Here is a 21,714-nt window from a genome sequence, read left to right on the forward strand (position 1 = left end):
AATTAGGAAGGCTAATAATAATTCCGAGAGCTCGGTTCCCAGCCCCCAGCCCAGGTCCTTCTCCTTACGAGCCTCTCTGGAGTAGAGACTAGAAACAGCATCAGAGGTGGGATGAGCGGAAGCAGGGAACACGGGACTCTGCTCCCAGCCTTGTCTCTGGCGGCTCTCCCGGGCCGTGACCCTGCTAAGGGGCTGAGCCACCATGGGCTTCAGTCATCTCATTTGCAGAAGGCACCGGAGCACTGTGGGGCACTCAAACACGGAGCGCTGACTATATGCCTGGCGGGCATGTGGAGCCGTGGTCCATGAGCGCCTTGGGCTGAGGCACTGAGGATCCGACCCCAGGTTACACAGCCGTGCACCTCCTCTCTTCCTGTTTCCCCAAGGTGTGTCTGTAGCAGCTAGAGGTGGGACCACGAGCACCAGACCAACCTTCCCGGTTCCTCCTGGGGATGTGGGTTGGGTAAATGGATTAGACAGTCCCTGGAGGGCTTGTGATACCACAGATCACTGGGGCCCACCTTCTGACCCTACGGGTCTGCGATGGGGCCCAAGATGTGCCTTTTTAAGCTCCTGAGTATCTCAGCTGCTGGTGGTGCTGGTCCAGGGGTCACAGTCTGGGCACCACAAGCAAACCGTCACCCTCTCTGGGGAAAGGATGAGGCCTGGCTTGTCACTTGCACTCACCACCTTGAGGTAGAGGATATGGAGCAGCTGGGCTGAGCTCACGTTTGCAATCAAGGTGTTTATGAGGAGGCTGTGTGTGGACTGAATAAGACTCTGCTTATTTCAGAGCTCCCATTCCACTTTCCGTTCTAATTAATTTTCTACGGGCAAGTAGCCCAGTGGGTCTGTGGCTTTAAGCACAGTGGGCTCAGGAGTTCCCAGGTTAAGTAGTTAATGATTAGTAATCAAATAATTCAAAGCATGGGTGGGATGTTAGTGCTAGTTAAAGAAACCCCGAGATTAAGTCTTTTTGTAGAGGAAAGTGGTCTTTCTGTATTATGAATATTCAACACTCTGTCTATTCAAAAAGTGCTTTGGTGTTTGTCTTTCTTAAAGGAGACGCACCTGTGCCAGAGTGAGAGTCTGCCTGGGATTTGCTGTGAGGGCCGTTGGACTGAAAATGGGGTAATGGCAATGTCAAGTGCAAAAGGAAAGGTGAAGGGGGTATGGAGACAGCAGGATGGCTGGACGGAGTTTGCTGAGGAAGCAGGAATCCAGCCAGTTCACACACACCCACAAGGTTTGGCAGGGAGACCGCAGCCCCAAATTCCCACTGCAGCAATCCATGGGCTTTGTAGAGGCAAGACAAAGGCTCCATGGCATGGTGGTTTAAAGTGTGGGCCCTAGAGGCAGAAGCCTGATTTGACCTTGGACAAATTACATAATCTCTCTGTGCCTCAGTTTCCTCATCTGTAGAATGGGGATGGTAAAGTACCTGACAGCAAGGTCATGAGGATTAAGTAATATTTATACAGCAGTTACAGTAGTATGTGGCGCATAGTAAGCACTATATAAATGTTTGATAAATAAATTTAAAAATCTCACCCAGGGGCTTCCCTGGTGGCGCAGTGGTTGAGAGTCCGCCTGCCAATGCAGGGGACACGGGTTTGTGCCCTGGTTCGGGAAGATCCCACATGCCACGAAGCGGCTGGGCCCGTGAGCCATGGCCGCTAAGCCTCCACGTCTGGAGCCTGTGCTCCGCAACGGGAGAGGCCACAACAGTGAGAGGCCCGCATACCGCAAAAACAAAGAAACAAACAAACAAAAACTCACCCAGGCTTCCCTGGTGGTGCAGTGGTTGCAAGTCCGCCTGCCCATGCCGGGGACACGGGTTCGTGCCCGGTCCGGGAAGATCCCACATGCCGTGGAGCGGCTGGGCCCTTGAGCCATGGCCGCTGAGCCTGCGCATCCGGAGCCTGTGCTCCGCAACGGGAGAGGCCACAACAGTGAGAGGCCCGCGAACCGCAAAAAAAAAACTCACCCAGGTGTGAATAGTGAGGCACTGAGCTGTTACACCTGGTCCTGGCTCCTGGTCTAAAGTGCTGACTGCCGTAAACTAAAAATAACTAAGAAAATATTCAGGGCCTAAACAAGGCTTTGTCAGTCCTTCAAAACTGGCTGGTCCCACACTTGCCCCTTCATGTGACATGGAGATGAAAAGCTGCTTTATTCCAGAGCCATAAGGAAACACCCGATTACAGCCTTTTCTTCTCAGCACAAAAGGTTCTCAAAGTTGGACTTCCTGCCAGCGCCTGGGGGTTGGAGCAGGAGAAAGTCAAGGACTCCTCCTCCTTGCGTGCTGGGAAATTCTTTGGCAGAATCAGTGGTGCTCCCTGGGAAATGCGCTCTGCAAATAAGTTCTTCTTTGAGTGGGTTACTCATCTTGCATCAAATTATCAAATTAGATCCCACAAGTAAGAGCCAGTGGTCCCTGGCCAGGCGGGCTCAGCTCTGCCCTCAGCTCTCTTCCAGGCAGTCTCCTCATGCGCTTGAAAATCTCTTCTCTCCTGGCCTTAATGGTCATCTCTGCTGTTATCCTTGATGTTCTGCATTTGGAAAATGCATTAACGCTGATCTGAGAATGAGGCAAGCATGGGGGTGGGATGGCAGGACCGCCCACCAGCGGGAACGCTGCCCTGTGTGCCCTTGGACTCCCGAATGGGCCTTGCCAGTGTTTCCACCAAAGAACCCAGTGGCCAACGGGAGTGAGAGCACATGCCAGAGTGTGAGGCAGCGTGAAATACAGCCAGAACACTTCGACATTTCATCAAAGCCCCCCCCTTTTTTTTTTTTTGCGGTACGCGGGCCTCTCACTGTTGTGGCCTCTCCTGTTGCGGAGCACAGGCTCCGGATGCGCAGGCTCAGCGGCCATGGCTCAAGGGCCCAGCCGCTCCACGGCATGTGGGATCTTCCCGGACCGGGGCACGAACCCGCGTCCCCTGCATTGGCAGGCGGACTCTCAACCACCGCGCCACCAAGGAAGCCCAAAGCCCCGTTTTAACAAATATTCATAGAAATTGCTACTCCCCTTCATACGGTATGCATAATTGTTTTAGTAAAAATCATTTCCACCTTCCTCCCCCAAATCTGAAGCTATAGGAAGAGTAAACGGGAGTACCCCTCTTCACGCATGTCTGTGTATTGCGGCTGGGATGCACTACCACCTAAAAGTGTTCTTATAGGGATTTTCTAAGTAAGTGGGGCCCTTTGACTATTACGTTCAAATGTCCTTGAAATACGCTAGTACAATTAGTTTTTTTTCAGCATGCATGCATGCAAGGAAGAGTTATCAAGGGTAGGGTTTGTTTGTCTTTGGGTCTCCCAAAAACTTAGCTCGAGACCTGGCACACAGGGTATTTGTGTTAATATTTGTGAATTTTTAGAAAGGACTCCTTAATTTAATTGACAGCACCCTGGGTGTCTCTTCTGATTCAGGCTTTCTGTTAGGTGCTGGAGACACTGAAAGTATAAGACAGTCCTGCCCTCCCATCTATTGGTTGATGGGAGAAAGAGTCATGGAGAAAATAACAGATAAACAATTCCATAAAGTGGGATAACGATGACCCTTATACCAGGAGTGCAGCTCATTTTCAAGTTCATGGTGCTTTTTAGTAAGGCAGGCCCAGTCTGGGCTTCTAGGTAGAATAAGCCCTTTTCAGGGCATGCTAACTTCAGGAGCTTAGAATTACAGAATTCCAGGGCTGGTAAGCCCTTAAAACCATCCAGTCTAACTCCACTTAGAGCTGTAGCACGTTTGATGGCCTGCTGAGTGGTCGTCTGAGCCCACCTCTTCCTTGAACGGCCAATCTCATGCCCGGGTGTCTCTGACTATGAGAAAGCTGCTCTGTAAATTGTCCTTGAATCTCCCTCCAGCTGGTCCTCCCTCAGAGCTACATAGGACAATCCTCCTCTCTTTTGCCTAGAGAAGCCTTTCAGATATTTGAGGGCAGAGATCAGGCACTCCTGAGGTCTTTCTGGCTTCAACCATGCGCACAAATAGATAGACTTTAAGGAAGTTGGACCTTAAAGAACACACATCATAACAGCCTTCCTAGGGCATGAGTCCCTTCAATAACATCTTGAAGAGAGGCCTCGGCATTTGCTTAACCATTCAAAGTAATGGTGATGGGGGGATGGTGGGGAGGGTGGGCATCTCATTACCCCTGAGAGGTAGTCTGTTGCTTCACATGACAGGTGTTCTGCCACAAAGTTCTCCTGTGTAGTGACCTGATATCTGCTGCTTCCCTCTCCTTCTACTGGTCCAGGGGTCACTGACTAGATGCCTCTTTCATTAACACTGCATCATCTAATCCCAGAATCCCCCAGATCTCAGTAGGTGGGGTACTCTGGGAAGATTAAAGTTTTCCACTTAACACATATGAATTTATAATCCCAGTACATAGTCAGTTTAGGAAATTCTCTAATCCGGGAGGAGTCACAACTACCACTTCTAATGTTAATGAAGTCTCATCATGTGTTGATGTGGGAAACGTTGGCTGTTTAGAGACGGGTATCCACTGACTTCTTCAAACCCAGAGCCTGGGGTGGCCCTGGATTCATAATCTCCCCTCACAACTACCTCCATTTAATCCATCACTACTTCCAATAGACTGCTGAACTGTCTCTCCAAGTCCTCCCCAACAGCTGCCTGGCCCCACGCCTCCATGGCAACCAAGTCTACCCCTTTTCTCACAGGGATCATGGAACAGCCCACTACTTTCTTCCCTGTCTTCCAATCCACCTTGCAGTCTGCTGGTAATCTACAGTTTAAGAACCTCCCCTAGTCCCTCCCTTTGCTTTTAAGGTGAAGTCCGAACTTCTCAGCATGATTTTCAATTACCATTATCTGCCCCAAACTGACGTTTACATCTGATCTCTCTCACGTCCCATTGAAAATTCTAAATTCCATCCACACCAACACTGAACGTGCTCTGCTTTTTCTTGCCTTTGCCCATGCTGAGCCTCTAATATGGGATGTTCTCCCTTTCTATGCCTGGGAACTATCCTACAATTTTCAAGATCCAGATCAAACATGCCTTGAATGTGAAGCCATCCCTGAGTTGTGCAGACAGAGCTCATTACCCTGGGCTACTGGAGTACCGTACCCGCCTCATTTCCGCTCTCGTCATCCAGTTTTGCTATGTGTTTATACACCCATGAGCTCCTCCAGGGCAGAGGCCGTGTCTGATTCATATCTGCATCCCTCCTGCCCAACCACCATGCTCAATAAATGCTTGATGAATGACGGAAGGAAAGAATGTTCATCATTGGAAAATTGCTCATCAGAGCCCTGTACATCAGCGTTGCTGAGAGATGTTTTCATCAAATGTGGTTTCTCAGTGTCAGTATCTGACGCTGTCCTGATTCATCCTGAAGCATGGAAAATTCAGAAGAGCTTGCAGGCATTTTATTTGTTAAACAGAAAATCAGGCTACGAGATGGAACACCAAGATATGCAAATGTCTATCTTCTTTGTAGGAGAACCTGGGAGAATCACACTAGATTACTTTTAAATTAATTCAGGCTGAATGTCTGGAGTTTAAATGTAGCCCTCAGGAGAGTAAATAATGCAAAATGTGAAAGTGAAAAGGAGATTTGAAATGCACCAATAAAATCTTTCAGCCCAACTTCTCCACCAGAACATTTTAGTTGGTAGGATCCCCCTGTAATTTGCAAAGATTAAACCTGTTGCAAGAAAATTAGCCCAAGCAATGACTTTAATCATTTAAGAGGCTCCCAGCTTCCTCTGGCCTCATCAACAGTAGCTCCTCAACAGTGAGGGCTTGGGGACAGATTCCAGGATGCTTGATAAATACTGATCATTTTGCATTAAACAAAAATTTCATATACATTAATTTATTTATTTATTTTTTTTTTGCGGTACGCGGGCCTCTCACTGCTGTGGCCTCTCCCGCTGCCCAGCACAGGCTCCGAAGCACAGGCTCCGTACATGCAGGCTCAGCGGCCATGGCTCACGGGCCCAGCCGCTCCGCGGCATGTGGGATCCTCCCGGACTGGGGCACGAACCCGCGTCCCCTGTGTCGGCAGGCAGACTCTCAACCACTGTGCCACCAGGGAAGCCCCACATACATTAATTTTTAAATATCAAGTGAGAGCGGCTGCTCTGGGCTTGCAAATTCGGGATTTAAAAATATTATTTCCAAACAGCTCCCCTTGGTAGAAGGATCAGAGAGGTGACTGCCAGAGTGCCCTGGGAGTTTTAATTAGATGTATGTATAAGTAGCTGAAAACTGCCCAGACCTCAGGGCTGCACATGTCAATGTGGCCTGCTTGGTTGGTCACTGTGTCCCTTCAAGCAGGAATCTGTCCGGCTGCCTGTTCAAGGCCATGCACAGAGATGAGTGAAGGAAGGAGCTGGATTTTGGAGGAATGTTCCTTTCTCTGCCCCAGTTGGGAATGGGCAGATGAGATGAGAGCCGGTTGGGGGCACCAAGGCCTCTGGATCTGGGCATGTGTGGGAAGGCCATCTGTGAGGGCTGGAAAGGAGTCAGATGTGCCTGTATGTGGGGCTGGGATGTCAAAGCAGCCCGGGTTTGGATTCAAACTGCATGAAGCTGGGCATGGAGAGGCTGAGACCCCACAGACAGACCGAGCTCTCTTCCCCTGGTGAGGGGCAGCCTCGGACCCTGCCCTGAGAGGAGATCTTGGAGGCCAGGCAGGGTCCTGAAGACCCCAGGGTCACGGAGGAGAAGGAGGAGAGAACAGCTAAACTTTCAAACTGCATCTGAGCCTCCCCGTAACTCTTCTACCTGCCCCTCCCTGCTTCTAGAATCTCTCTTCCCCATTCAGCTCCACAATCCCGGCCACTGGGGGCTGCCAAAACCCAGGCCTAAACGCACCAGTCCCCCGCACACAGCCTCACCTCCCACAGGACCAGGTCCAGGTCCAGCTGCCCCTGCAGGTGCATCTCTGGCTACACCCCATGGGGTCCACGAGGATCCAGCCACACCCGACCCTCCGCAGCTCCCTGCACGTGGCCTGGGTTTGATGTCCACAGCTCGTGCCCGTGCCGTTGCCTCTCCCTGGAATGCCCCTCACTACTTCTATATGGAGCAAACTCCTATGCCTTCTTCAAGGGCCAAGCTACATATTCTCTGTTCTGGAAAGCCACCAGCCCTGCCCCAACCTGCCACCCCCATCTTTCTGCACGGTGTCATTCAGCTCCCAGGAGGAAGCTGAACTCAGGGCAGCAGGAGGTGGGGGTGAAGGCAGCAGAGAGCAGCCTGATGTGAGCTCCTCCAGATGGTACGGTCCCCATCTCACCCAGCCAAGTCAGCCCACTCACCTCCTCGGACCGATGTGCCCATTCCTCTCTCTGTTGCCTTCAGCCTGTGAGCCTGTTTTGCATCTAATCCGAGCCAGGAGATAGCAGCCACTTTACCACCCAGCCCATGGCCAGCCTTTCTCCCTGACCACACACCTCCAGGGCTCCCTCTGCCTTGTAATTTAAAGGAGGGCAGAGGGGAAATGTAGCCCTATCCTGTGTCACTCTGGGCCAGAAGCCTGGCTGGGGAAAGTGACAAAGGCTTCTGCTGGGCACGGTCAGAACAGGTCACAGCTGGGGCATCTGGGCTCCACCAAGAGAGAGGGAGGTGGTAGGAGGAAGTGCTCCATATTCTAAGCCTCGGCCCTGACCCTGACCTTCTTCCAGGGGCCACTTCCAACATCCTCCCACGATTAGAAGTAAAAAAGAGAATCTGAAGTAGTTCAGGAATAATAATAATAAGCAGTGGGTATGTTATTTAGCATCTTCGTGCCGCAGTTTCCTCATCTATGAACTCGGGCTAACGGGCCACATCTAATCACACACAGGTGTTGTGAGGATTAAATGAGCTGGTGTATGCCAGGCGCCTAGGAAGTGCAGCACATGTTAAGCAGTGTATGAACCTTAGCTAATTCTTCTTACGGGACAGACCTTTACAGTTTACAACACGTGTCAAAGGTCATATGGACAGGAAGGGGCAGGGCAGGAGTCCCCGGGCACCATTCTCTTTCATTGAACCCCACGCATTCTGCAGGCCCAGCCTGGACTCAGAGCTGCCACGTGCATCCTCTACCCACCCTCAGATGTGCTGTCATTGGCTTCCTGTGCTGCTTCCCAGCGTCTGCTTTCCTGGGGTCCCAAAGTCCTAGTCTGGACTCTCGCTCCTGCTTTCAAACTAGCCCCTAAATCTATGACGTGTGTTGAACTTGCTTCTCAGGGTTGACCTTCACCATCCATTTAGGACCCAACCCAGGGTCTCTCTCAGCCCTCAGGTTCTGCACCCCCAGACCACAGGTCAAAGGTGCCCCGTGCCCATAGAACTTGACGTAGCTGGGACCTCCCCTCACTGGCCCACCACTACAGGGGAGAGTAACTGGACATGAGGATTGGAATCAAGGTCAGGCCAACTGCACACCTCCATCCTGTGCCTGTCAGCCTCCTCTCAGGGCGGAAGCAGCTTGCTGGGAGGCTTGAGTCGCGGTCTCTGCCTCTTCGTCCCATGAATATAGACATTCTGTTCCTGACTTCCCCAGAAGCATCCACCATGTGCAGCCCCCAGCAGTCCTGATGCCCTAAAACCCCACGGGCTCCATCACTTCCTGTTCTGAGTGCTTTCCCTGCACTACCTGGGAGGTGGGCATCCCTATCTGTGGGCAGAAACTGATCCTAATTTAGCAGATTCCTTAGGGGCTGGAGGCCTCTGGGCCAAGGCACTGATTTTCTTCAAAGCTGGGTCACTGCGGGCCATCTCCAGCTGGCGTCTTGATCCCGGGGCATCATTTTATAACTAGGTCAATGCAGAGCAGGAAAATAAATATGGTCCTCAGAATTGATGGAAACTTAATAAAGGAATGTTTCCTGGTCACCAGTGTGTGGACTGCCCTTCACAAAAGGGCCCCCAGACACTGCCCTTTGAGAAAACCTCATTCCCTACAGAATGAGGAGGAAGGCAGAGCGGCTCACAGACCAGAGACGACCCAGCACTGTCTATACCTGAGAGACTGGGGCTGCGCTTGTGAGAAGGGGCTTGTCAGAAGACATGTGAGGTTTAAAGTCAGAGATCCGAGTTCAAAATCCCAGCCCTGCCCCTCACTGTGTGACTTCAGGCAGGGGACTCCCACCTCTGAGGCTGTTTCCTTATATCTAAAAGTTAAATAAAATGCCACTAAAACAACAACAACAACACCAACAACAACAACAATAATAACCTCCCTCAGAGCCAGTATCAATGAGTCAATGAGCTAACGTATACCAAACACCTGGCACATAGTAGGTGCTCACTAAACCCCAAGAATCGGTCCCTCTCCTCCTCCATCCTTCCTATTCCTCCCTGCCCTGGCCCTTCCCCTATTTCTCTACGCTGCTGCTCCTCCGGGTGGGGCTGCTACCTGAGAGAACTGCCAGTGGAGCTTCATCCTCTTGGCTTTGGCATAGCTGCATTCGATGAGCCGCGGCCGGCTGTTGACGTCCACCAGGCACCGGTTGTCGTCGTCGTCCACCGTGGGGCTCAGGATGCCCACTTGGATGTGCTGACTGCTCGTGTAGTACACGTTCTGGGGGCGGGGGAGAACGAGGTCAAACGCTAGCGACCAGAGAGATGGGGAGGGTCTGTAGGACATCTCCCCAGGCAGCTGGCAAAGAACCACAATTCAGGGGCCTTCAAATGATTTTCCATTGCAACGGACAAGAAGAGACCCTTTTACATTATGATTCGGTACAGTGTCTGGTCCGCTCGGACAACTGAAACAAAATTTTCAAGAAATCAAACTTAGCCTTACTATATGCAGCGTACTCAATTTTCTATTCTATTCTTTCATTGAAAAACATTGGCCATAACCTTTTTATTATTTATTTATTTATTTATTTTTTTGCGGTACGCGGGCCTCTCACTGTTGTGGCCTCTCCCGTTGCGGAGCACAGGCTCTGGACGCGCAGGCTCAGCGGCCATGGCTCACGGGCCCAGCCGCTCCGCGACATGTGGGATCCTCCTGGACCGGGGCACGAACCCGTGTCCCCTGCATCGACAGGCAGACTCTCAACCACTGTGCCACCAGGGAAGCCCGGCCATAACCTTTTAACTTGATTTCACCACGCAGAGTTTAAAAAAAACACTGCCTGAATCCATTATTTGCAGGCTTGCTGACTTCCTCCCTCCATGAGTATTTTGTATAAGATGCTGTGCTTGGCTGGTAGCTAAAGAGCAAAGGACATGGGCCACACCTTAGGGAGCTCAGAGTCTTGTGGCATGGTGGATATGTAATAGGTAATTTCCATCTGTCCTAAGACTGTATAGAGCAGGAGTTGGCAAACTTCTTCTTAAAGGGCCAGGTGGCAAATATTTGGGGTTTTGCAGTGTGTTGGGTGGTCCCCCAGACCACCCCCAGGTTCGATGATTCACTAGGACCCAGGAGACTCAGCGTTTGGTTGCACCATAGCTATGATTTATTACAGGAAAGGGTACCAATCAAATCAGCAAAGGGAAAAGGCACGTGGGGCAAAGTCTGGAGGAAACCAGGCACAAGATTCCAAGGGTCCTCTCCCAGCAGTCACAGAGAATGGCCCTTCACAAGCAGGAAGGAGTTGAGATAATGCTTATGAAGGGTTATCTACCAGGGAAGCTCTTAGAGACTCAGTACCCAGGCTTTTTATATACTGAAATCCCAAACTTCCATGAGGAAGGCAGGTGTTCAGCATAAACCATATTATTTGTACAATCAGGGTGGGCACAGTGAGCCACTCTTACCATCGGTGGGAATGGTGGGAACCTTCCTACAATCCAAGTTCCAAGATGCCAGTCAAGGGCCAACCAGGCCTTTCAAAGGAGAGCAGTCAGGCTGCTGTTTTAACCTTTTTTTTTTTTTTTTTGCACAAAGGGCCAGACAGTCTGGAAAATTAACTCTGCAGTTGTAGTGCAAACACAGCCATAGACAATACAAATGAATGACTTTGTTTACAAAGATCAGGGCTGGCTCTGGTGTAGGGGAAAGTCATGTGCCCCTTGGCCTTCAAAGTTTTCAGTCACTTCCCCCAACCTCAGGCAGTGGTTCCCAACAAGGGCTCTGAGTGGGCAGTCACAGGGTCTGTGAGCTCTTGTCCTCTATTACTAAAGAAATGAACAGCCCCACCTACGATTAATTAGGCCTCATGGGCAAATCAAGATACCACACTTCTCTGCTTTAGATTAGAATTCAGGGTAGGCCCTCTTACTGTCTTGATCTATCCAAAAATTCTCACTGGTAAATATTTTGGTTAATTTCAGATGGTAAAAGGAAGTATTTTTTGCTTTAGTAAAAGAGGATGGTTGACAAGGACTTAAAAGCATGGTACAGGGAATAAAATGGACTATGTAGTGAGAAGGGCAGTGCCAGCGAGGAGGGTAAGTAAGGGTGGTCCTTCAGGGGCGTATTCTCTCTGACCCTCAGAAGTCCAGGGGAGGGGTGGAGAGGCAGGCAGGGTCACCCTTCAGACATAAGAAGAACTTCAGGCCAGTGTATCACTCAAGGCCCCAATAGGCAACAAATGGCACACTCAAGGTAGGGGGATCCAAGGAGGGTGTGATAAAGGCACAGTTCTCAGTAGTGTGGTATAGGGTAAGGGAGCCATGGGGATAGTATAGGTCCTTGGGACAGTAACATGGAGCTGTTGCCACCACCAGGCCCAAAGGAATGAGAGGAGAGAGCTGGTACCAGAACCTGTAAGAGAAAAGTTACGTAGAGAGACTTCTGAGAAGGGTTCAGAGAGGGAGACGTTTGGGGGTGATGGTGAGTGGTGGCTAACAAACATCCCAACATCACCCTCCCTTCCTCACTCCATTCTTCTGCTGCGTCGGCCCATTGGCAGAACCCAGATGGAAGTCAGACAACACAGGAGCCCATGGAAACATTCCGTAAAGTCAGTTTTGCAAAGTAGAAGAAAAAGGATGGAAAGACAAATGGACACTCACTACACTCACTACACTCACTACAGCCAGGATCTGCTCTCCAAGGTAAACTTACAAGTTATCAGGTTTGGTGAATCCACGGAAATGGACATCAAAACTACCAAGGTGGCTGATTCTTCCCTTAAAAGAGGTGAAGTATCATAGTGACCAAAGTTCTGAGTGGAGGCCAAATGTAGAATGCCTGGCTTCAACGTGGAAATGTGACCAGAACATAGAGGCAAGGAGGACCTATTCATCGCCTAAACTGGGTAAGAGGTGGGCTTCTCATCAGAATCCTGAGACTGTCCATTGTGTGACCTGGGTTTTTAGTTCACCACCAAGGAACGCTGATGACCTGCTGTGGCTTCCAGTTTATTGGCACTGAGGGAGAATTCGATGACTGGTAGGATTTTGGAAATTAAATGGATGCAGGTGGGCATCTCATCCATCCATCCATCCACCCACTCATCCAACAACAAGTAATCGCTGTTGGGTCCTGAGGGTGAGAAAGCCATGGTTCCCTGTCCTGGATGATCCAACAGCCAAGTTGGGGAAACTAACATATCAGGAAATAATGGTCCGAATCACACTGATATGGGAACTGTCTCTGCTTCCTCCACTCGCTTACCCTGACTCTTGCTACTTTGAAAATAGATATAAAAACTCACTACCTCCAGAAAGCCTTCCCTCAATGTGCAAAAGCATGGCCCTGCCACCTGAGCCTCTCTGCAAAGATGCACAGCTGTTTATGTCCTTGGGTTGAATGCACCATGCTCTCTCCTCAGGACGGTGTAGCTCTTAGGCACCTGGCAGGCCAGGACCCGGATCTCCTGAAGCTCCAGAGTGTGGGCTGCCTGACAAGAACAGCCAGGAAGCCAGTCACTGCCACCCCTTCCTTCATCCCTGTCATCAGGGCCTGCTTCTCATCTCCTGGGCAGGCTCCACAGACACAAGCGGCTGCCTAGGTAATAGCTGAAATCAGTTTTATCCACTTAGCTGTTCTGAAATGCTTCGGGGAGATGCTCTGAGAGACATGTGTTCACTTACTTACTATCTAGTACAGCTGTCATCAGAGCTGTTTATTGCTCCAGAGTCTGGGAAAATCATAATAAGGACAGACAGTTATTTATTATTTAAAAGGCAAACAACAGAGCGCATCTTGAGTGGGGTAACCACGAAGCTGGTCAGATCACAGGGAGATTCAGCAAAGAGGATTCTCTTAAGCTGTCACCTGGACACCTCAGAAGCCCAGCCAGCAGTGGACTGAATCAGTAAATGGCCTGAACACAAAAGTGGGAAACAGTTTTGTACAAGACACCCCACTTTTAGTGCCTGCAGGCCCAGCAGGCCCAGCTATGTTTTCTGAGCAACAGGGAAGCTGGAGGTTTAATAAGAAATGACTTAGAATTGTGGTTCACCATGGTGGGGGGTGGGGGGGCTGGCTTGGCCAACCAGAGGATCTTGGGCAATGTCTGCAGACATTTCTGGTTGACATGATGGGGGTGGGAAAGGCTGCTATGGGCATCCAGTGGGTAGAGGCCAGGGATGCTGCTCCACATCCTACAAGGCACAGACAGCCTCCACAGCAAAGAATTATCCAGCCCCAGATGTCAAGAATGCTGCCACACTTTTTCCCAGTGAATCCTAATAGCACTATGAGGCAGTTGTTACCATCATCCCCATCTTGTGGATGAGGAAACTGAGGCATGGAGATTTTAAGAACTTGTCCAAAGTCACACAGTTGGAAAACAGTGGTTGAGATTTAAACTGAGGCAGTTTGACACCAGAGCTGCACCTGTAACCTCTCACCTCACTCGCCTACCTCCCTCCGGTCACTCCAGCTCCAGCAGCCAGGCTGGAGGGGGACAGGCTGGCTTGGAAGCTTCCACTGTGATCCCTTCGAGCCAGGAGGACGCCTGGACTAAGGCAGCAGCTGAGGGCTGGAGGATCCTTGACTAAAAGGCCTATATGCTACGAAGTGCTGAGACAGCGACAGCCCTCCTGTAACTCATGTTACAGAGTTGGAGGGCGAGCGGTCATCCTGTGTGTGGATGTTTTACAAACCCCCCAGCCTCCTGGGGCATAGAAATGACATCCCTGACCCCTCAGCTCCTCCTCAACTGCAGATGAGTGCTTCAGCTCACCACTCAGCCCATACAGCTCAGCAGGGCTACAAACCCAATCTGATGCTTGAAAGAGAAAAATCACCAACAAGGGAAAAGGACAAACACATGGGTATCTCGGATCTCACGCCAGGGGCATTTTCCTCTCCCTCAGGCCAGGGTCAGGAGTAAGGACTAATAGCTGAGCTGGACAGCCAGCCAGGGAGCCTGGAATGTCCCCGGGTGCACACTCCTGCCTTCAGGGCCACAGAACGAAGGCCAGGCAAAGACCCCCAGGGCTGCAGGTTTGGCTTGCTCTGTTACCTCATTTCCCAGACAAGCGAGGGCCCCCACCCTCTAGGATGTGGGTGGGTGCCCTGCCAGGTGTGCTCAGCATCCCTTCTCTACCTGGCAGGCTTGGAGGCGGGACCTGCCTCTGTCAGAGACCGAGTACAGCCTTCTATAGGCTCCAGCCCTCACTGTATGAAATATTACCTCCCTGCCAGAAACGGCTGCTGGGGGGAGAAACACCTCAGGAAGAGAAGGGTGGGAAGAAAACCAACATAGTTTTGTACACCTGTATGCCCAGGTACCTTCCACACCTGCAGTCACCTTCAGCTGTAAGGATGAGGAAACCGTGGCTAAGAAAGTTTTGAAGACCTTGCCAGGTGCACAGGCAGATGGCTGCTCTCTCCCCTCCCTGACTAGGGGGAGTTTCCAGGGAAGGTTGAGATCTTGGCAGTTCAGGGCCTTCATCCCACTCCCCGGGTGGAGCAGCCCAGATGGGCCTCCCCTCAGCCTGGGCTGGAGCTGTGGCACCACCTCCCCGAGTCCCAACCCTCGGCTCAGGCACAGGAGTGAGGCTCCCCAAGGGCCTCATCCCTCAGAACCAGCAAGGGAACTGCCAGGTCATTTCCACCAGATTGTTCACCCTGAGTCCTGCGGACTCCAAGAAGGGGTCTCATGGGCTCCTGAGTCAGGTGTGGGAGGACAGCCTGGTGGGTGGGGTTCTAGGGCCCTTCTCCCAGCCCAACCTGGGCTTTCTTTCTTTTATTTGGCTTTCACATAACATTTGACTTCAACAAAATGTTATGAAGAATTCACAAAAAAGTTTGAAAACCACTGCTGTTAACCATGAGGCCTTCACTCGGGAGGAGGACACTAATGCCTAGTAAATCTTCATCAGCTTAAACGCCACCAACTGGAATTTGTGAACATTTGGCGAATAGCTTTAACTTCCTTTCTCCAACCGCCTCCAGGCCCCTCGTCCCTTGCATTCTTTAATATGGCCCATTTACATATGTTCCAATCATTCAGTCTCCTCTTCTGTCCAGACTCGCCTACCTACTTCACCATACCTTAGCTGCTATGGAAATTCTGGAGCCCTCCCCAGAGAATCATAGGATGGGCAGGAGGAGAGGGCCTCCCAGCAAATCAGGAACATGGAGCTAAATGGGGTTGGTTAGATTACTTAATAATACATTTTCAAGGTGGCTCTCTTCCAAACAATGGCATGTGGATTTTGAGCAGCTTTATTTCTTGCATTAAGCGATGTTTCCTTGGCAACACTGCCGGCCTATTGAGTAAGTGCCCTTGAAAAATGAGGTATCTTGGAGACAGAGACACCCTCTCATCAGGAGATGGGGCGGTAGTGGTGGTATTTGGCTAAAGCCTTCCTCAGCCTGGTGAGTGGTGAGGGGGTGGGAGGGGGAGAGTGTCCCCCCATAGGGGGACACTCTTTACAAGAGGTTCAGGAACAGGGAGAAAACAACTCTATTCTCAGGGCGCTTTCATGGGAAAAGTGACCCAGGGCGAAGTGGGGCCCTTGCATTCATTTCTTTGGATACTTAGAGGGGATCTGTACCCTGGAGGACGGTTGTAGCCCAACCAAGAATTAAGAGCCCAGCTCTCTGTGGGTTTGGGGGTCACACCAGGGGAATGACCGTCTAGGGGTTGAAAATTACACATAATAGGGTGATTACAAAGTATCAGAATGGGAGGGGGTTGGCAAAGATCACTGAAGGAGAACCAACCTGTGGCCTGAAGGGTGGGCTTCCTGGAGGAGGGGGTGTGCGCTGGGAGAGGAGAAAGACCTGTGAGCAAACGAAACAGGGGTGGATAGAGGCGTGAAAAGGACACAGCCCTAAATGCGATCAAACTCAGGCGGTGCTTGCCACCTTGGCTGCATATCAGAATCACCTGGGGAGCTTTAAAAACTATAAATCACAGTCTTAGGGGTAGGGCCTAGGCTTGGGGTTTTAAGCCAGGTGATTCCAGTGTGCAGCCAAGGTGGAAAAGTAGGTGTATCGAGGGGACTCTGGCAGCCTAGGGAGGAAACGTAGGGACAGAACCTGGATTCCAAGCCTCCTTCTCGTTGTGGGGGGTAAGCGGGACCTATCTTCAGGGCATTGTTTGTAAAACTCTGAGGAGGGTGGCGAGAGGTTGGGATGCACCACTGTTTAGGACAACAGCTTCAAAGTGTGGTCCCAGCATCATCTGGGAACTTGTTAGCAAAGCACATTTTGGAGCCCAGTCTCAAACCTGCTGAAACAGAAACTCTGAGAGTAGGATTCAGGAATCTGTGTTTTCACAAGTCCTCCAATTAAGTCTGATATATGTGAACATTTGAGAACTGCTGGTCTAGGAAAAGGGTGGTCTGGTGGGCTTCCAAGTCAAGTCTCCACCCTCACTGCCTAGCTGGGAGCCACTCAGTTTCCTGACCTGTAGAATGTAGCTGTGAGGGTTAAAATGCTCATCAAGGCTCTAGTCTGGCCACAGGCACTGCAGGGCAGGAACAGGCAGGCAGGGATGGAGGGCGAGAAGAGACCCAGTGTGTGTGTATGGGGTGCTGCTGGTCCAGCTTCCCTGCCTCAATGTCCCTCATCTCTGGGCTCCCCTCCCTGATTCTGCCTGGCCGGTAGGCCTGTGGGTAAGGATTCACGGAAACAGCAGGCAGGGTGTGGGCACGGCGGGGCGGGGGAGAGAAGGAGCAGCGCCTTGCTTTCTTAAATTTCAATTTTGCGTGGTGACTGTGACATCCGCAATGTGCGCTAGAAATGGTCTTTGTCCTCTCTACCAAGTACGAGCTTCTGGCCCCGCTGCAGACAGGGCGGGCTGATTTAAGGGTTTGGTTACTGGTCATTAACCCCTCGACACAGAGGTTATTTAAGGGTTTGGTTACTGGTCATTAACCCCTCGACACAGAGGTTACCGTGCTGAGGGCTGCAGGGCACTGATGCTAAATCAGGAACGAAGGCGAGTCATTTCCAAAATGACCTTACATTCACTAACCACGGGACCAGGTACCTATAGGCAATGGAAACATTTGTAAACATTCATAACTGTGGAAAGCAAGGTCCCTAGCTCAGAAACCCCCTCCCCTTGTGAGCCCATTTCCCTGGGGAGGGGCAACAGGTGAGGCTAAGCACACAAAACCCCCAGGTTTGTAACTGGCACTCAGCCCCTAGACAGCAGTCCACTCAGTTTAATTCAGCAAACACTCCTTGGTGCCGTCTAGGGTGTGGGCCTGAGCGGGCACTGGGGAGCAGAGAGGGGCCAGGCAGGGCCTCCCTTGGGAGCTCTCAGCCTGGAAGGGAGACAGCCATGCTGAAGAGGGCAGAGAGAATAGCCTCCTGGCCAGGCTTAGCACAGACCGGGAGCAGGCAAAGTGCTGGGGGCCAGAGCTGGAGTGATGAACGCTACCCGGAGCTGGTCTGTGGGTGATGAGTTTTGAGAACAGCGTAGGAAGAGAGCAGTTTGTCCAGATAACTGACCAGGACAAGGGACCTCTGGCAGAGGGAACAGGATAAGCAAAGTCACAGAGGCTCGGCACTGCACTGCTATTTGGGAAAAGAGAGTGCCGATGCGGGCTGGCGAGGTGAGGCTGGGGAAGCAGCTTGGGGGCTGCAGAGTTTGGACAGCACCCTGCAGGCTGTGGGGAGCTGTGACTTCAGATTAATGGGCCCTCCACTTGCTAGCACATCTGAGGGATTCTCAGAGTCTTCTGAGACATTCAGCATTCAAGGGGCTTGGAAGTGAGCTGGGATTAGAGGTGACTCAGGCCGCTCGGCAGGCCTGCCTGGAAGAGTTCAGTTGTGAGCCTGCAGGGCAGCTGGACTGAGGTGTGGTCTCTGAACATAAGACCGAATAGAAAAGGCTAAGCTAGGTCCTCCCACTGTGCACCTGAACCAGGCAGTGGAAGAAGCAGCATAGGCACTGTTGCCAGGCTCAGAAATTCTGCCTTTGATTCCCAGCTGTCTGTGTGTTTTCCTGTTTCATTCCAGACTTTGTGCCTGCAGCACAAGTGTCACCTCTGTACCACTACCTATGGGGCTGTGTGCAGCCCAGCAGCCCCATCGGCAATCCTAATCCCCCACCTTGCGCTCACTGCTCTTCCTGTGTTTGCTGGTATCTCCTGGGCCCAGTGTGTCCTTGTGAGCCCCTCGGCTTCAGGAGAGAGCCAGGTGACAGGGGTCACCCTGGGCTTCTGCATGGAAACCAGTGAGAAACCAGAGATGAACTAGAAAAGACGGCTGCAGGATTCTTGATGCTGAGAGTTTTATTTGCTTTCTTATAACAGCACCTTGCCTCACCCTGGTCAGGGGGGTAGGCCTGATCCCCAGGCTGGCCAATCAGAGTAACCCACTGCCTTGGCCCAGGGTTGGTTTCAGGACAGGCATATGACCCAGTCTGGGCCAATAAAAGTTCCCCCTGGATTTCCTGTTTGTAGGGTCAAGCTGGATGGCTCTAAGTCCAGAGTTACCTGCTGCCTTTTTTCCTGAGGTAAATCACAGAAGCCCCTTCCCCTGTTAGTATAGGAGAGACAAAGTTTACACATAAAAGGAACCAGAGTCAAATGGTGGTGAGAGAGAGAGAAATGAAAGCGTCATTGAAGCCCCTGGATCCAGCCCTGCCTGAAGCCAGAACAGACATGAATTTGTCAGTTACATGAGATGATAAAATTTCTTTTGCATTTAAGTTGGATTGAGTTGCGTTTCTGTCACTTGCAACCAAGAGTCTTGGCTAATACAAAAGATACAGGAGACCTTTCCAGGTTATCAAAGGGGATGAGGCAAAAGGATCAGGGAGTCATATAGCCCAGTGGTCCTTAGGCACAGGGTGAATGTAGATATCATGTGTGTATAAGGTTTATTCTTTCTTATTAAAAGCAAGTCATTTGTTTTAATAATAAAGTACTGAAGTTTGTGAATGTCTGACTTTTTTTTTTTTTTACAAGATAAGGAAATATCTCACTCATTTGCATGCTGGTATGCTTTCTTCAGGGGGTGAGAAGCTAGTGAGCCTGGAGGTTCACACGCCCTAGTAAGTCCCTGGGAGTGGGCTGAGTATCTGAACATTATTAATCATGTGGGTATAAGTGGAGAAGCTGAGAGCTACAGAGGGAGCTCAAGTTATGGGGAAGTAAGATCAGCATTGGTCCAGGATAAGACAATGAACAGGTGCCCTGGACTGGGGTTGCTGGCTGAGCCCCTCCTTTTCTGCAGCCTCTGGTGTCTGTCTTGAGGGAGCAGTGCTTGCCAACCACCCCGGCCTGGACCTTAGCCTCGCGTCCAGGTTCTGCTGCTGCCATTCCTCCCTTATTCCCCCTGCTCTCAACCTGCACCCCACACCTGACACAGATGCCTGCCTGGGGAGCTCTCTCCAGCAGAGCCCTCTGACACGGATGGAGGCTGCAGATGAAGGCCACTTCAGGCAGAAACAGGCTGCCGAGGGCCGGAGCACAGAGGAGGCCCCATCAGTAGCGATGGCCAGTGTGGTGGGTCAGGCCCCGGAGGCTGCACACCTGGGCTTGTCACGGAGGGGAAGGATGCGCATGGGATGTGTGTTGCTGTCAGAACAAGGCAGGAGGGGGCAAAGCCAGGGACTGGGGCTGGCAGCTGTGAAGAGGCAGGACTGAGCCTGCAGTGCCTAACAGTGACCCATCTCCTCTGAGAATAGGGCTGGGCACCCACTAGTCTGTATTCTGTGACTCTACCACCTGCCCATTGGCGAGAATAGGGCTGTTAAGGGGCCGAGAAGGCTCCCTCCTCCCAGGAATTTAAAACATGAAACGGAGAGACACAGAGATGAGGCAGTACTATAGCTAAGACACATTTAGGGCAACTCTCTAGAGAAGATCAGTGAACTTGTACTGCTGAGAGCCGCCCTGTTCCTGCCTTTCCCCAGGCAACCCTCCCTTCGAGTCTATAAATGAATCACCCCAGGGTTGCTCTAATAGCACCAGCCCTTTGTTTTTAGCTTAAACTACCTGTATTTATTTTAGCTGTTGTTGTTGACGGTTGTTACTCCTTCCCATCAAGTCCAGTTGTCCAAGTACAAGTACAGTTCTCTTGTTCATCTGTACATTCTCCATCTTCAAGAAAGCTCACACACCTGCTATTTGCCTGCTGGTCCCATGTATGCCCCTATTTTGGAAGGTGCTGCTCAAAACTCTATATAGCTGTGTCTGCTCATCTACCACCACCTCCATCTACTCACTGACAAATGGCTAAGATGGAGCGCATCACGTGCACCTAGGAAAATGTGTCCTGACATTCCTCTTTTCAAAATACAACGTCTGTCAACTCTGCGTCTGCCTGTGACAGTCAATGCACACTCCTTAATGCCTCTAACAGATTTATTCACTGCCCCGTCCGGTGAGGCCGCTCCTGTGCTTCCCTCCAGACTGAGCTCTGACACATCCCTGCATCATTAGTGTCAGACCTGGCCATGTGTTTTTTTGTTTGTTTGTTTTGTTTTTTTGCAGTATGCGGGCCTCTCACTGTTGTGGCCTCTCCCATTGCGGAGCACAAGCTCCGGACGCGCAGGCTCAGCGGCCGTGGCTCATGGGCCCAGCCGCTCCGCGGCATGTGGGATCTTCCCAGACCGGGGCACGAACCCGTGTCCCCTGCATCGGCAGGCGGACTCTCAACCACTGCGCCACCAGGGAAGCCCGGTACACCTTCTTCGAGTGCCTGCTTAGCCTCTGAACCACTTCCCCTGAGCAGGGTTCCTGAATCTCCTCTACTCTCTAATGCATCCAGATTCCCCTGCTTTACTTGCAAGACAGCTGCAGACGTGTTCCTCCTGAACCTCCCTCCATCCTGCCCTTGAGCCTCAGAGGCAGAAGTTCCTCTCCAACCCCAGGGCCCACCCCAATGGCCTTGGACCCCATCCTCTCCCATCTTGCCCTGTCCCCACCCTGAGAATGTTGCTTCATTCCCTCCCCATCTATCAGAGCTTGTTCTCTATAGGCTTCTTTCCATCAATCTCAAAACATGCTCCCTTATTGCTTTCCTTAAGAAGCAAATCTTAATACACACCTATCTTATCTCAACTCCCCCCACTTCTAATAGGCAGCCCCTTTCTCTCCCTCCCTTCAGAGCAAACTCTGGGAAGAGAAGTCTACACTCCCCTCCTCCTCCTCCTCTGCTTCTCCGGATGGAGGCTCTCTGGCTACCAGGTCCTCCTAGACCTTCCACGACTGCCACCCACATCATGGGCGATAAAACGCTCCCGTGGCATCAGCTGTCCTCATTTTCCAGGGATAGGTGCCAGGGCGAACCTTGACACCCTAGAAACCCCCAGGGGGATTGAGAAGGTAAATACTGATCAGTCCATATCATGGTCATCACTTAAAAGGCTTAAATTTTCCATGAATTTAGTCATTCCTGTATCCAACA

At 51.3% G+C, this 21,714-nt stretch overlaps 1 protein-coding gene across 2 annotated transcripts in view; it reads right to left on the reverse strand.

The window, feature by feature from the left end:
- Nucleotides 1–21,714, reverse strand: part of GALNT18 (polypeptide N-acetylgalactosaminyltransferase 18) — a gene marked incomplete at its 5' end in the record, with an annotated part of 342,665 nt that overhangs the window by 12,957 nt on the left and 307,994 nt on the right. For both annotated transcript variants that reach the window (XM_079707503.1, XM_079707502.1), the window contains one exon: nucleotides 9,400–9,564. In XM_079707503.1, the coding sequence (XP_079563629.1) occupies nucleotides 9,400–9,564 (165 nt within the window). The remainder of the gene's footprint in view (nucleotides 1–9,399; nucleotides 9,565–21,714) is intronic.

Source organism: Hyperoodon ampullatus, assembly GCF_949752795.1.
Source record: "Hyperoodon ampullatus genome assembly, chromosome: 7".
NCBI lineage: Eukaryota > Metazoa > Chordata > Mammalia > Artiodactyla > Ziphiidae > Hyperoodon > Hyperoodon ampullatus.